This window comes from Lissotriton vulgaris, chromosome 6 (genome assembly GCF_964263255.1).
Source record: "Lissotriton vulgaris chromosome 6, aLisVul1.2, whole genome shotgun sequence".
Classification (NCBI taxonomy): domain Eukaryota; kingdom Metazoa; phylum Chordata; class Amphibia; order Caudata; family Salamandridae; genus Lissotriton; species Lissotriton vulgaris.
The window spans coordinates 416069443-416086134 of NC_141694.1; the positions used below are offsets into that span (position 1 = coordinate 416069443).

Sequence of the window (16692 nt, forward strand, 5' to 3'; positions counted from 1 at the left end):
AAAGGCCCTTGTTAAACATGTCTGCGTGTCAATTTAAGCGATTTACGGCACTGACATAACATTGTGCATATTAGTTAAAGATGAAAACGTCACTTGTGGAGTAAAAAAAACAATTATCAAATTTACTCCGACAGAAGTCCTTGCTCTATGGTACTGTAAAAACTGATAAACAGATGGAAGCCAAAGTTGGCTTGAGGATAGAACTTAATTCAGGACAGATCCCGTTTTCGTCTAATGTAAATCCGTTCAAAAAGTTCTGAGAAATGTGTATTAAAAAAGTTTTTTCGTTGAGACGGATAATTTTACGATATCCTGGTTATTATGATATTTCGCAGTTAACAAACGTTTGGTGGCAAATGGTATGCGACCCGGAAATTCAAGAATAAAAATTGATCTTTTATACTAAAACAGCTATGTTTCACGTCAGTCACTGTGTGTTCGTGAAAGTCAAAATGGTTAGAGAAAAACTAAAGCCTGATCGGTGATGGTGGTTGGAATATGGCTGGTATTAATCAAGGCGAGCAGATCGTTAACCAATTTGTGAACCCGAGGTCATAAAAAAGTTGTAGTATGGGAAGCACACTCCTCCAGAGGGTACGAATCACTTTAAAAATAAATTGCAACTAAATTATGTTCTTCACACTGTGTGAAATACCATTCGAGAACCTCGAAAAAAATAATCCCAAACACTAGCAGCTCACAAATAATATAACAATCGCAGTGAATAGTGTTTTATAAGGAAATTATTCATTGTGATCAGTGGCTGTTCTACAACTATTGGGGCAAAGGCGTTCGGCTCAGAATGTGGCTGTTGGATAAGTGCAGCTGCAATGGAAGTAGACACAATAGTGCAAGAGAGGGCCCAAGACCATCTTCTGGTCATGGCCAAATGCTGTGTACAGTGCCTCTGTCTCAGAAGCACTGGGTGGTCAAAGGAAACACCCTGCTCTCAGTGCATCATGCCTAGAGGATAGTCTTATCCCAACACCTCTTTAACTGACCTTTTTCATGAGCATTATGAGTGGCTGAATCCTTCCACGCCTCAGCAAATTAAACTAGTAGAGACAGCAGTAACGACACATGTATTGCTGGTGCCTAGAATCATCATTCACATTCAGGCATTTGTTAGCGGAACTTTTTTCTCACATGGAAATACAGTGACCACCTCCACAGATTGTTGACTCAGGGTAATGTGGAAATTAGAGGTTCTGTAGTTGTACCTATTAGTCATAAAGAACATCTACATAACAAAAAAGATGTGAAATAGATAGCAATGACAGTACATAAGAACTGGGTGGACATGAGGCAGAGGAGTTGGGATTGGAAGTTAGTAGAGTGTTGATGGGGACACACTTTATATGTATATTTAACATTTAGGGTCTGAGTGCGATCATGAGGTTGCTCACGCTGTTGCTGGTGATCAAGAGTGTATATCCAACTCACATCATTGTACCAGTGTCACAGGCACACTTGATGCTGAGGGTAAATTCTGTGCTGAGGGTCTATCACAATAAAACAAGCTCGTGGAGATATCGTATTCATAAAATTAAAAAAAACATGTTATGGGTAATGAATTGTCCCAATGGGGAACAACCAAACTACTTCACAAGAAGATTATTCGTGTCAATCAACCCATCAAAAAACATGTTATTGTGGTTCAAAACAACAGAACAGAAAACTGTGCTCGTGGTTACGTGATCACACAATGGGTGATAAGCACAGTGTTGAATGTGACTATACAGAAATAACATTGAATCAATAACGTTTTCTTGCGTGATACTTTTATACAGTCAAATTTATATTTGGAAGTGAATGCGATTTAATCTAATGTTTATATGTCAACAGCGTTATCACGCACTGTGTGAAGTTAATAACTGTCCAGTAAAGGCAGGAGCATTGAATGAGACTGTTAATGCAGCCATTACAGTAATTGACTATTATTATACGTGTTTTAAGATCTCGTTGACGTGAAAGGAGGTGTGTGGTTGGATTTCATGGATGTTGAGAAAGTGGGTTTTAGAAGTGCTTATGCTGGCCTGTTTCAAGTGGTGGACAATCCAGACACCAAGTTCATGGAAAGGAAAAGACAATAAGGGTAATCTGACTAAAGCGGCCAGATTAGAGAGTGCCGATGGCAACGTGGACGATGAGAAGTACGTTTTTTCTATGCTAAAGTTATTGTGAGAGAGTACCACCTGTCCAGTGGAAGCTGGTTGTGGGCACTCTGTGATATAAGCGTGGTGGCAATGGGATGAACGGAAGAACCAAAGATAATAATCTGTGGTTACTGCCCAAAAAAGGTATAATGTATAACTGAAACAGATAAATTGCAGCAGCAAAAATAAATTGGGTCGATTTAAAGTAAAAGAGGTCAAAGAACACATGCTCTGTCAATCCTATTTGTAGCAACTAAGTGGAAAGTAAGAGAACTAAAAAGTGATAGTGAATAAGTTCTCAATGGTAAATAAGTAACCAAGGCAATTGCAGGCAGGAGATGGCAGGGAAGATATGGTTGCTCGATGTGTTGAGTACTCAGCTGCGTCAAAGGTTGCATAAAGGCCCATCAGAAAGACAATAGAGAACAGGCAGTTTAAATGTTGAAATGATAATGTTGGGTGAAGCTAAATGAAGCTTGAAGTCAGTTCAGTGAAGCAAGAGGAATCCTAAATATGATGGAGGAGGTTACATAGGTTGTAGGTGGTGATGTGGGACAATACAACTGAACACTGTTCCAAGGAAATAGAGGTAAGGTTTAGGAAGAACACTTGCTTTAGTTGGCTGGAACCTACTATTAGGTTTTTGAGCAACAGGATTTTCAGAGCATTTATGAGACAGAAGGGATATATGCCAGAGAGGATCAACAAGTAGAAGTGGGAATGGTGTATTTAGATATCATGGGTATTTGACATTGTGCTGGGTGAAGAGGAAAGATAGGGATCAACATGGGTTAGCTGCAGAAGATAAGAAATATTTCAGCTGAGGAGGTTAAAGGAAGATAGAGACACCAGATGGGTGAGATGGGAGGCATGTAGGTGAGTGGTACTTAGAACAACAGGTGTTACAGATGGGCATTGTGAAATATAGTGGGCAAGTTCTATGAATGAGGTGTAGAGAAACTGAATGATTCTCAAGAGGAATTGAAGGTTGGTGTGTAGGTATGCGAGGCAGGATAGCGGTCCGGTTGGATCCAGGCTTAGTAGGTGGAGCACGTTAAGAGTGAATTTTAACTTGTGCTCACATAGCTTGGTGGGGTTAGGAATTAGTGGAGCTATGAGAGATGGGGACAGTTTTAAGAAATAGTGATAAGCATAATCAGTTCCTTGGGAGAATGCTGTAGGAAGAGGTAGGCTATCCCCCAGCATTCTTACTCTTAACCTATTAGCAGGGGCAACGGAAAGAAGTAGACTTCGTCCCTTCTGATCTTCTATTAAACTTATGGCATTGTGGTTGCATTTGTTTATTCTTCATACCCATAACCAAGCTACGAAAAACCTTTTCCGATGGGGACGATGCGACTCTATGATTGTGCTAGGGTATGAAATTGTGAGTGTTTGATGTGGCCTACGTGGTGTTTCATTATCACACGTGATGACTAGAGTTAAGCTCTCATCATGCCCATGCCAACTTCGGGGGTTCTCAACAGATTTTTACAAATACAACTATACGCAACTTTTGAAAAGTGTACTGTTTCTTTCTAAGTTATATTCTAAACATATAGTCAATGCAGTTGTGAGGCAAAGTTACAAATAAGACACTCGTTCGTGCTCTTTATTGCCACATGCCACAATGAACACTCCCTGCTCCTGTATTTGGAAATAAGACATGCATATCTAGAGGGTTAACCATTCTCAGTGAAATTAGATCTGATCTGGTTATATAAGAGGTTCTTCAAAGGCAAGGAGAAAATCGAAAATGAATGCCTACCATCTACCCACATGTAAGATGTTTTTTGTTTTGCACTCGAGAAATGGTGACGAGGTAAAGGAAGAGAGGACAAAAGGCAGTTGGACAGAATGAAAGTATTCACCTGCAAAAATTGCTGACTGCATGCTTGGCTTGGTTTCTGGCATCGTTCTGGTCTTCCCCACCAGCTACATAAAGGAATCCGTCCATCACAGTCACACACTGATTGAAGCTCTTGGAAGGCATTTCAGCTAGTCGTTTCCATCCTGTCTCCGGATCTCTGTACATGATTTCTCTACTAAGTGACTTTTCTGTTAGTGCTGGTCGTCCCCCGACCGTGACAAGGACTCGGCACCCACCTCTGATTTTTGTTCTCCTAGACTGCAACGTGTTTTGATGATATGGCAGCAAGTGGTAATTCATAGCATCAACTAAGAGTCTATGGCATTCGGTATCTTGCATCATACGAGGGACGGTCTGGACATAGTTAACTAGGTCTTGAGCAGAGATTGTACCAAAACGAATGTTGCTCAAGAGGTCAGCAGCATATTTCATCCTTTTTTCATCGAAATCCAGCCATTTCATTGCAATCTGGAACGCGGTTATTTCAGAGGGAAGCTGCAGGTCATCATCTATAAGGAGTTCATTGATCTGGTCAAACGTAAGCTTTGAGAATTGGTCAGTTTCAGAAAAATCAATAATGTTATCTCTTATAAACTTCTGTGCTGCTTCCTTGGTGCTTTTTAGAGCATACGTTTCGGCAATATTAGCAACATACATGCAGTTGTCAACATTGATTTCTTGCATCAGAAAGTCACAGCACATCTTGACAAGGGTTTCGATTTGAAGATAGATTGCAGAAGAGAGACTGCTGCCGATGGTATACAATGAAAGAGTAAGCTTTCCAGTGTAGGCATAAGTGATGACAGTGGCTAGTCCCAATGGGGACATATCATTGAGGTCAACTCGTTGGGTGGATGGATCTTTCTTCAGTATGTTATGGAAGTATTCACTGCAAGAAGCCATTACGACTTTGTGGACAGTAAACGATTTGGTTTTGGTGCCAATGGTTAGGTCACACAGAAAGTCATCCTGCCTCATTCTGCTGAGACCTTCCATCAGATTGCTGCCATACGTTGCGTCAACCACCTCCGTAGAGACGCAGCTCAAGCCATTTCCTCCATCCAAAAAGCTATTCAAGTTATTAAGTTTACTTAGGGGGCTATCTTCCACAATTATAGTCATCTCGTTGATGTCTGTTTTGTTCTTTTTGATGGTCTTCTTTTTTGGTGCCATGACTGCAATAAGCGATCACAGCCAAGATCTTGCTGAAAAGGTAAAAAGAAAAAAAGAAAAGTGTACAAACATCAGAACTTGATTTAATGACATATGTTACTAATCATTGTTAACTTCCTGAAAATGTGCACAATAGCATGAAATTGCACATTATTAAAAATATTAGAATGATAACAAACATGCTTTTGAGGGATTCAAATATATTTGACAAAAACACTGTTCTTTCTGTTCTTTTGCTCTTCTACAATACTCAGCCAAGGTATTACTCTCACCACACCCTTGAGCTGCCCTTAATTTCAGCTGACGGTTTCCAGTGCTGGGCACCGGTCCTTAGCTGCCAACACTGGTGCTTATGACAGATGGACACATGGTGGCGATGTTTATCTAATTTAGAGATGAGCACAACAACAGTTGTTCATTAATAGAATACACATTAAAAATGACTACTACCTGCCTCCCAAGACATTCCTCTAGCTTTGGGGGCCTTGACCAGTCCGTATTGTCACACTTGTAGGAGTGTGATGTTTAGTAGTTGTGTTGGTACTGTTACTGGCAGTGATGACAGGGGCAATGAGTGGTCATGCTGCAGTGGTGGTCTCCTGGCGAGGTCACTAGCACTTTTGTTTTTTTGCAAATTAAGCACTGCCCGAGATGCTATTACACAACATAATGATCTGAAACTTGTGTACCTGAAAACCAGACCTTTTTTTCAGGGCAATCCCCCAAAGTCGACTGGGAATAAAGGAAGTCCAAGTCACTAGTGACTTCCTTACGTGTCTATCGAATATTACATCCAAGAGGTTACACATTTCAAATGAATAAATTGACGTGATTTCTTAACATGTTGTGTTCTATCCTAAATCTTTCCTAACATGTTGTGTTCTATCTTACATCTTCTTAGAGAACTGGAAACTTAATTACATTATTTTCCAAACACAAAATAAAGTACACGGAAATAAATTTAGGGGCATATTTACAACAGAATGCTGGAGTGCGGTTTTACGCTATAATTGGTAACGCCACGCTCTGACATTCTGAAAATGCAGGGATGCGTCATATTTACAATAACAAAGCAAACCCCTGCATTTCCCTTAGTGCTAGCGCTAAATTTAGCTGCCTAGTGCCAGCGCAGGCACCCTTGCACCATAGTGCGAGGGTGCCTGCATTGCAGGGAATGATTGTTCATGTGCAGGAAGGTGCCCCTTCCTGCACATGAATAATGAACAGTCACTGATGGCGATTTGTTTTTTCTATGTCTGTTGCAGCACACATAGAAACAGCAAAAAATGAGGAATGTGATTAATCATTAATCATTTCTCCTTGTTGCACCAGTTTAAGACCCGATTTTCCTTGGTCTTATTTTTGGCGCTGCCCCATATTTACACTTGCCTTGTAAATAGGGGCAGCTTAAACAAGCAATGGGTTTTGCGGCGAACGCCCACTGCAACACCCATTGCCCGCCCCTTTCATGCTAAGTGCTGCATGAATGGGAGCATTATTTACAAGGCGGCGTTAAGGCTTGTTCAGTGGCTTAACGTTGCCTTATAAATAAGGCAAAGGGGTTATCGCCACAATTACGTCCCAAAAGTGATGTTCTGGTGGCGATAACCCCTTGTAAATATGCCCCTTAATCCCTTCTCGAATTACACAATGAACCTGCAAACAAGAGTCAAAATTATCCTCCTTTCACAATTACGCAAGATACTACTGTCCCTTTGCAAGTAGTGCAGCTTGGATGGTGCAGTGTGGGGCCGTCCACCCCAGACTGCACGACTTTTGGGGGCAGCGCGGGATCCCCCCTCTCTGTCTTATTTGCAGTTGTCATGGGGGAATCATCAGCACCCATCTCCCCTGAGACTGCCGCTCCTAAATTCGGCAACCGTGGGCGGCAAACGCAGGGGCCGCCAGAGACGGGAAAAGGCCTTGCTTTGCCACTGCCCTATGCCAATGGTATATATAACAGGATCCTTCACAATACATCAGGTTTGCTTTTATGTTTAAATTACTTGTACCCTATTGATGTGAATTAAATCTCAGCTGAAAATTACAAAAAACTATTCAATATATGATCGTAGCTCCAATGTCTGTAATAAAAGCAAATGTATTGTAAAGAGAATGGGGTCCTGGGGGGGGCGGCCGACCGAAGGGAGGCCTGCCCTGCCCGGGGGAATTTGGGGCCGGGGAAAGGGGGGGGTAGAGATGGCGCCGCACGGGGACAGGTTTGGGTGTTTTGGAAGCTTTTGGGCTGGGGGGCGGGGCTTGGTTGGGCTTCCTTTTGGGCTGGGCTGTGGTAACCGGCCGGCCACGCGGCAGAGACACCATTTTAAGTGAGGTGTCTCGGCCGCCGGGCGGGGGGTGGCGGTTGGTCAATTTTTCCCCTCCCTCCCTCCCTGGGCCATGATTCGGGGGGGGGGTGCCCAAGGGCAGGCATCGCTCCTTACGGGGGAGCTTCCTTTGCGGGGGAGTTTGGGGGCGACGGGGATTTTGGGCATTGTTTTGTTGGAGGCTGGTGCAAAAAGGGGGTTTTTGGATTGGGTGGGGGGTTTTCGCATGTCGCTGGAGCAGGTGTGGGGTGCATTCTGTATGTAGGGATGGTTCTTCCTAATATATGGGGGAAGAGTAGGAGAACTGTTTGGATTATCGGGGGTAGGTCAAGCACAATAAAGTATTTAGCCAGGTGGAGAGGGAAATTGACGTTATGCTAATTGTTACTGTTTGTGGATTGTGGGAATCAGTTAGGGGAGGGGGTGGGGGTGAGGCAGGAAATTACAGATTTATGACGTTTAGATTGTGCGGCGCAGGCCAAGGATGTAATTTTGTAGGATGCACCTGCTTCCAATAAAGCGGCCTTTATCACACTTACATTGAGTCTCGGGTCGGTGCTTTCTTCCCCCCCCCCTTTCTCCAATGGGCCCCAAACCCTAGCATTGTAGTCTGAAGGACTACTAAGAAACCATTGTCAACAAAAAACGTCAAACATGCAAGAATGGAAAAGATTGAACAAAAGAGACAGTGAAAAATGATAGCACAGAGGATTAAACTCCCTGCTGTCACAGTTAAATGTTGCTTGTCTATCGAACGTGAAGTAATGTGTTAACATGACAAGCTCTCCTAAAAGAGAGCTGGTTTTTGTTTATTAATGACAAAATGTTTCATGATAAGTATGTAAGAATCTGAAGCTCAGTGCCCTGAGCATCTACCAGGTGAACTTCGGCTGACAGATCGGACTCTCAGCGGCTCTACTCGCCTCTTTATGCTTTAAAGGTCGATAACTTCAGTACTGTTAGGTTAGGTCATAAAAAAACATATGATTAAGTGCCTTAGGGCAATTAGTTTTTGGTGTGTGCTAAATTAGTTCCATTAATATTGGGTAAACTGGCAGGGTACAAGGACGAATAATATTCACAGATTGAGTAATAATAATAATATGGGCACGCTACATTTTGCAGCTATGAGCCGAGGGTTTATGTTAATTTCAAATCCACCTGCTGTTATAAAGAAAAAGTTAAATGTGCCTTGAATCTGATGAGCAATCCTTTTCCTGTCTGGCGATGCTCGCCTGTATTGTCCCGGTACACAGAGTGTCTCTGAGGCACGTGTACATTCAATCACTTACCCTTCTCTTTTTCTTCTGACAAAAGGGTGGTAGGGAGCAGGATTAGTAAGCCCTTGTCAAACTCATAGCTATAAATGAATGTATAGATGAAGTAACAGGTGAATTAATGAGTGGATGAATGTAAGAAGACAATTTAGCATCTAAGCTCCAATCAATGGAGTATCTCAATGTACTGGTTTTCTCATAAACAGCTTAGTAACTTAGGTCAAGAAATCTATTACTGTCTAGTGAATAGATGTGTCTAAGAGCTTTCGTAGTTTGGACCGGGACATTTTGCTCTGCAGGGTGCTGTTAACAGATGGAGACACAGAAGATGACATTACCCTCGACATTCGTTATAGATTCCCCAGAAGCAGGTATTCAAATAAAAGACACTACATTACATTTAAATGTAATGTACAGATGTATTAGTGACTAGTGAAGGAACCTATTGTTATGGCCAATATCTAAATTGGCTGGTACTAGCAGGACGAGTGATCGGTCTTCATTTAGAACCGAATATGACATTACCTTGAACACACAGTTTTTCCCAAACTCTGTCATTTTCTGTGGTAATTGTCGTGAAGGTTGCGTACTTAAGAGGAGCTAGCTAACTAGAGTTCTGAGCCTTAACAGAATGGGATTGGTGTCTCAAGGAAATCAGCTTTGAAGGGAATTCCCAATATCATGGAGAGGATATGGTGCAGCAGACAGAGCTGCCGACTCAGGGGCTGGGGATCCGGGTTCCAATCTCGACGTTGGTACAACATCCTGTGATTCTGGGCAAAGCACTTAAGCTCACTGTGCCCATGGGCAGTGCCTGGGTAGCTCACGGGGGATAAGCCATGCTATATAAATCTACATCCTATATTTTTGTAGCATGCTAAGGGTAAAATTAATTTGAACTATCCAAGTAGGGTAGGAAAATGAGTTTAGCAGGTTTTCCCCACGACAAAATCAGTAACCAAGTTTTCACAAAATCAAATCTGTGTGGTCTGAATGAAAGGTATGATTTGGGGTGCTCAGAGTCCCTGAACCAAGATGACTGCACTCTAGTTTAATTCCTTAAACTAGGACACTAACCTGTCCTAATCCTACTGCATGTCGTCTCTGTAAAGTTCTCCTCATCTTTGTAGAGGAGGCAGAGGCACAAAACCTGCTCATGTTGTGATGTTGCCACTGGTGGTACACCAATGATTCCTTCTTAAGTAATGATATAAGGGCCCCCTCATACAATCAATCTGCCAAATATTATGTGTGAGTACCTCAAAACCTGAAACCTATACCAGATATATCACCAGGAGTGTTAGTGCAAATTCCTATGGCGACCAAGCTATACCTGGCTGATGAGCCCTAACTAGGGCAAACCCGGTCCTTGCTTGTGCTCTGGTTCAGCCAGGACCTGGTCTGGCAGTTCTGGTTGGATTGTTCCCACTGGAGCAGGGTCAAGACTGATTTGCATACAACTGGGCCCAAACTGAGGTGGCCTGGTGTGCACAATAATGATGAACTGGGATGTGACCGGAGTAATTACTAGTGGGTGAGATTAATTCAAGCATTTTGCCCATCATTTTACTGCTCAATGCAGCTCTTTAAAAAAAGGATATTCAATTAATTAGTTTGTGAGGGATGTGCAGATATTAGTAAAGTTCATTAAACAATTAATGATGTTCAAAGTATCACCCTCAGTACCATTACGCCATGATTAAAAATACCTATTTTCTTTTTTTTCAGTTGCAGTTTTGCACAATACTTTTTCACGGAACAAAAGTCTACATGGTGCAGTGTACCTCATGCTCCACTGGTAAAGGAATACTGTTCTATACATGTCGAGTTGCCTAGTAGCTGCAGGGCCCAGGAGAGCTCCCAGCTTCCCCATTCATCACACTGGGCAGTACTACACCTAATATCATGGTTCCCCTATCTGACAAAATTAATAGTACTGAGAGGGGATTTTGTTTGCATTTGAGACAGCTCACATTGCCATACAAGCTAACACGTTGTCATAGGGTGCGCATCATGTAAGCAATGACAGAAGAACACATTTTAATGACTTTCCTCAAAACACACAGCATAGCTACAAAGAGTACCTAAACTTCCCACTGCCATCCATATGTACACTAAAAAAGTATTGCCAAAGCCAATAGATCTCATTTAGAATGCCAGAGACAACCTATTGGCTTTGCCAATTCTTGTTTATTAAGCTCTGTTAAAAAAACAGTTAAACAAAAAAAACATTTTTAATTACTGGGGGAAAAGCAAAGTCATACCTTTATGTCCAAACTGAGCACTTAATTCAATATTTTAAGTTTTTATAAACAATGCAGTTTATTTTCCAAATACTATTCGCCCTGGAAATTCAGAACATAGCAATATGGTCTTTTCCACTTGATACACCTTAAAAAAGAACACCAAGGACTAGTTACAGGTACTTAAAAGAACATAACAGCTGTCTGAGCCCATGGTTCAGGAAGTGCCCATCTTTAAAGAAAAAAAAGTTTCCCAGGCCTAATTTACTTTAAACATGGCTCCGAACTGGGACCAATTCTCAGGTCAATTGGTGCTATGCAGCAGTCCAGTGAGATGATTTATGAGGCTATGGAAGAAGCAGCATCTCTAGCAGAGGATGTAGTGCAGCATCCTGTACCCCCCCCAGTATAATAAATGCAAATTGTTGAGAATACAAGGGATACACCTAAATTAGCTTCATAAAGCTTTTAGTGCTTTTACAGAGCAAATGGGAAAGGAGAGGTGGAGTAACACGGAGAGTGTGGGTGGAAGAGATGTGTGGGATAGAGCATGAACACATGACCTCCCATGGGGTGCTAAGAGGAAAAAAGTAGTTCCTTGATGTCAAGCTGGTGAAGGATGCAAATCCTCTAAATAAATTAATTGTAAAGAAGCAATGGTCCACGGGAGGGAGAATCACAAAAGGAGGAAGGAAAACTATTGCATAAGAAGTGAATATATTAGATTGACAAGAAAGCTAAACAAGGATCAGCAGTGGGCCTACTGTAAATTATGGTATTCTCCACAACAGGTCTGTCGATGACAGTAGGCCCTGCCTAAAAGTGTGACATGACTCTTTCATGAGAGGAGATTGCCATGTTTTCACAACTTGGCTTCTTTTCTAAAATTTCTGCCTTACTTCTAAAAAGTACACCTAAACTGTTTTTATTATCTTTACTTTGCAGGTTGAACTAGTCTCGATAGTCTAGTGGGCCATGACGCACACACTTATAAGAACTCAGGAGTAGCATTATTTGATGTAATGTACAGATCCTAGTTGACGCTCATAGGATAGTAAGTGAGAGTGACAGAGTAAGAGTGAGCGAGAGTGAGAAAGATGGAAAGGCAGTGCGAGAGAGAGTGAAGAAGTGAGAGAGTTTGATTGATATTAAGAGTGAGTGAGTGAATGTAAGTGAGCATAAGTAACAGTGTGTGTCTGCGTATGTGACACATGTGAGTCTGGAGGTACTTTTTGGCTTAAGAGACACCTATTCAAAATCATGGTGGATTAGATGCAATTCTTGGTATATAGCACACCCATGGCAAAAACTAGAGATGGCAAACTGGGTGTAATTCTTGGAATAAGGGAAACCCATAGTAAAATGTTAGTGCTGAAATATTGGAAATAATTCTAGGCATAAGGGACACCTGCAGCTAAAGGGTGTACTTGCACATGGGAGGTAATTCTTAGTATAATGGGTATCTGAGGCAAAATGTTGGCACTGGAACACTAGAGGTAATTCGTGGCATATGCAAAATACTGATACTGCTTAGTGGTCATACTTCCTGCCATAAGGAGGCATCCAAAGCAATATCCAACAGCACGGAGATAAAATAAATCAAATCAAATATGCTGGTACTCAGAAGATCATTTTTGGTTTAAGGGGTACCCCAAGGCAAAATGCTGGCACTGGCAAACCAAAGGTAATTCTTGGCATATGAGACATTTATGGCAAAATGCTGGCACTAACATACTGGAGATCATTTTTGTCATAAGGGTGGTCAACCATGACATATGGGGAGGCAGGCAACCATGGAAAAATGCTTGTCTGAATATATTAATGGTAAATTTCAACATATGGGTCACTGGTGGTATATGGATGAAGACATCTGCAAAATTCTGAAACTGGCATTTTGTGTGTAATTCTTGACATGGCAGAGTACCCATGGCATATGGGACTCATCCAGTGCTGGCAGGTTTTGACATACTAGAGGTAATTTTTGTCAAATGGGTCACACATCATAGAGTAATTTAGTCAAATGGAAACCATACTATTGTATGTAATTCTATGCATACGGGGGCACCCGAGGCATTTGTGAGGAATCCATGATAAAATCCTACCCTGTGAAAATGTGGATAATTATTAGCATATGTGAGTACTCACTGCACATTTTGAAAAAAATTGAGTGAACTCATCAGGAGCTTTGAGCTTCATTAACTTGAGATACCATGTAAGTACTTCCATATTTAATGAAACCTGTTTCAGAACTCATGGATTTTGAGGAAATGTATGAGGGTCTTAAAAATAAATTATTTGACTCAATTTTTTTCAAATGTTTCTTAGGAAGAGAACCCCACTTTGACCACTCTTGGAGAAGTTGGGACAGCTTGATTTAATAGCTCGCTGGAATTCAAGGGCATATATTACACCTCACCATTTTCAAAGATCACCATTGTGATTCTCTATTCCAAGTCCACAATATCTTCAAGGACCCCCTTCGGCACACAGTGCCACATGAGAAGGCAGGACATTAAGAGGCTGAAACTGAGAAATGCCAGAGGGAAAAACAGAAGGCATGCCTTATTGTAAATGATCATAATTGTTCAGTATAAGACTCCCTCATACAACAGAAACTGCACAGAAAGCAAATAGAATGATAAGCCTCCACTACAAAACAGATGCAGTACAAAAAGAAAGGGGCAATGCAAGCCTTCCTCACATACAAAGAAAAGTACAACCAGGGATATAAGGAGGAGGACAAGCCTGGGTCACAAAATTGATGCAACACGGCAAGCAAGGAACAGGAGAACCACCCATCATAAAGAAGATGCATTATGGGATGCATGAGCAGGACAAATCTTTCCTCACAAAACACGATGGCATAAGCAACAGCAGCACCTAAAATTAGACGTAGCATGGGAAGCAAGAATCAGTACAAGCCCTCCCATAACAGAAACAGCGAGGCCAGCAGCTAAACACAATTGTACACATTGGTAGAGGACTACTGAAGGGGCTGTAAACCAAGAGCAAATTAGAGACATTGAGGCATTCCAGCCCAACCCCACCTATGGACATGTAAGCCTCTCTCACGAAAACAGGTGATTGATATCAGCAATTACAGACCTGCCGAACGAAACGTGTGGAGCATGGGCAACAGTGAAGGATTGGTGTGCACAGATGCAAAGTGATGTTCATGTATATGACATCTCCAGCCAGCGGAGGATTCTTGGTGTTATTATTTGGCCTTTTTGTAACCCACTCTCTATTCATAAAGGAAAGTGAAAACAATGATTTCTAATCCCACAGTCCCACTCTTAGAAAGTACAAAAAAACGACAAGTCCCACAATGCACAATTATGATGGCTAAAAAGCGAGCTGGATTCTTAAGACAAGGGGGGGGTCATTTGATAGCTATGTGTGTGTACATATACTATTCCCGGGTGTCATGTGCTAATCTTGAAATTAGATAATTAAACTGCAACACCCTCCATACTTATAGTCAATGTCGCATTGCTGCATTGGATTATGGACTTTAAAACAAATGCTTAAGATGAATGTCTGATCTTGTTTCTCTGTGAGCAGTTCTAAGTGGGTTTCAGGGCTAACGGAAAGATCGAACGTGTATATTTTGAAGAATATTTATTCTAATATTGTGTGCAGTTAGCATCATATTGTGCGCAGGGCCTACCCTTTTAATACAGTAGTCATGCAAAGTTGGTATTGAAGTGTCTTTTAAATTAGAATGCGAAAACACCTACAGAAGTTGTCATAATCTCAATATGCAGTTCATCTAGGAGCATCTGCTTTTATTGGAAATGAACTTCATTAGACTCTACCAGTCCCTTTCCATGAGGCCAGGGAAAGCCTCACAGAGGTCCCTGCACAGTCGGCCGGTATGAGTGGTGCACTTGACTCTGTGCCCTGTGTCAGCATGCCAGTAGACTTCAAACATTTCTAGCATCCAGTACCTAAATGGCAACAAAGCACAGTAACAATGCTACTTTCAGGGACTCCACCTGTGTGCTTTCCCCCAGGAGACACAATTAGCAATGAAGGGGGCAAAGGAGGCATCCAGATTTACAACTGTTGGGAGGTTCGAAAGCTGCTTCCGGTTCGTGGCCCTGTTCAGCTCTTTAGATGCCTCACTGTACAAACGGCAATAATGTTGCAAGGTTTTTCATGCTTTCAGCTTGGTGGAAAACAGGCTTCCACAAGCTGTTCTTTTTGAAGCATTTCAAGGGATAGTGAAGCCTGGGGGTCCCTGCACTGCGGGGGCTGCAGGGCCCTGCGTTACGCCCCTGGCAAGGCACCAAAGGGCTTTTCGGAGAATAGCACGCTACACAGGAACCCACAAAGGATTAGTAGTGAATTAGTATAGGGAAATATGAAATTAATTTAAGCATTGGAAATGTGAGTCTGTTAGAAAGATTGAAAAGGATAATGGAGGAACAGAAGAGGGATGGGTCTAGAAAGTGTTTATTTGGAGATCATAGCAGTAGGAGGAGGTTTGGGATGATTAAAGGATATCCATGGATCTTATTTTTTGGGGGTGAAGTATTCCATAGTTTGCTGCTTGAAGAGAGAAGGATATGTCACCTATGGTTTTTTTCTTGTATGGTGGGATTTTGAGGTGAGTTGTCACTTTAGAGCGGAGGTTCGCTTGTTGAATGCATTTGATGATTTTATTGTTGATGAAGAGTGGCCCTGTTCCATGGATTGCTTTGTGGGTGATACAGAGCAGCTTGAATGTGGATCTTCTGGCAACCAGTAAGCAATATAGGGCCTTCAAGGCATTGGAGATGTGGGCTTGTGGGTTCACATGTAGGAGTAGTCTGGCAGCAGAGTTCTGTATCCGTTGTAGTCTTTTCATAGTTGATAAAGATGATCAGTGATAGAGGCTATTGGTGTAATTAAGTTTAGACAGTACAAGAGAGATAGTAACCTGGACATAGTGTGGTAATCCCAGGTGGGGGAAGATGCGTTGCAGAGTTTTTCTAGTAATGAAGCTTGACCTTGCTAGTTTGTCCACTTGGGGATCCATTCATAGCTTGGAGTCCATGGTAATTACGAGGCTTCCTACTACCTTAGATACATTAGGCTGTGTTCCCAGATCGTTTGGCCAGGCGGCGAGGGCGTCATAATTTTTCCAATCACCCCATGTGAGTATTTCAGTTTTGGAAACATTCAATTTGCGATGGCTCCATGGCATCCACTGATCTATGGTGCTAAGACAACTGAAAATATGTGTGTTTCCAATGTATTTGGGACTATCTAGTTTAAGGAGTATTTGTGTGTCATCTGCATAGTTGTAGCATGTGAGCTGAAATTCATTGATCAGTGCCAATAATGACTTCATATAGATGTTGAAAAGCAGGGGCGAGATGATAGAGCCTAGAGCAGAGGTCTTCAAACTTTTGTAGGCTGAGCCCCCCCAGCGGAATTTTTTCAGATGTCGGGCCCCCCCACCACCTGACAGAAATGTCTGGACTCTGGTACGCTACATATTCGACTGCCACCCGCATATCCCAGCCCATATCCGGCAAATAAGGTTCAACACAATAAGAGCGTTTAGTAAACTGCAGGATTGTGAGTGGGTGTGGTTAAATGACAGAGGCTTTTTACACAGCCGAAAAACTATTTTCCAAGATAAAATGTGTGCAAATTGTT

At 42.0% G+C, this 16692-nt stretch overlaps 1 protein-coding gene across 1 annotated transcript in view; it reads right to left on the minus strand.

The window, feature by feature from the left end:
• Positions 1-16692, minus strand: part of KLHL31 (kelch like family member 31) — a 41142-nt gene that overhangs the window by 12008 nt on the left and 12442 nt on the right. The window contains exon 2 of the mRNA XM_086926432.1: positions 4028-5231. Within this exon, the coding sequence (XP_086782558.1) occupies positions 4028-5199 (1172 nt within the window). The 5' untranslated portion in view covers positions 5200-5231. The remainder of the gene's footprint in view (positions 1-4027; positions 5232-16692) is intronic.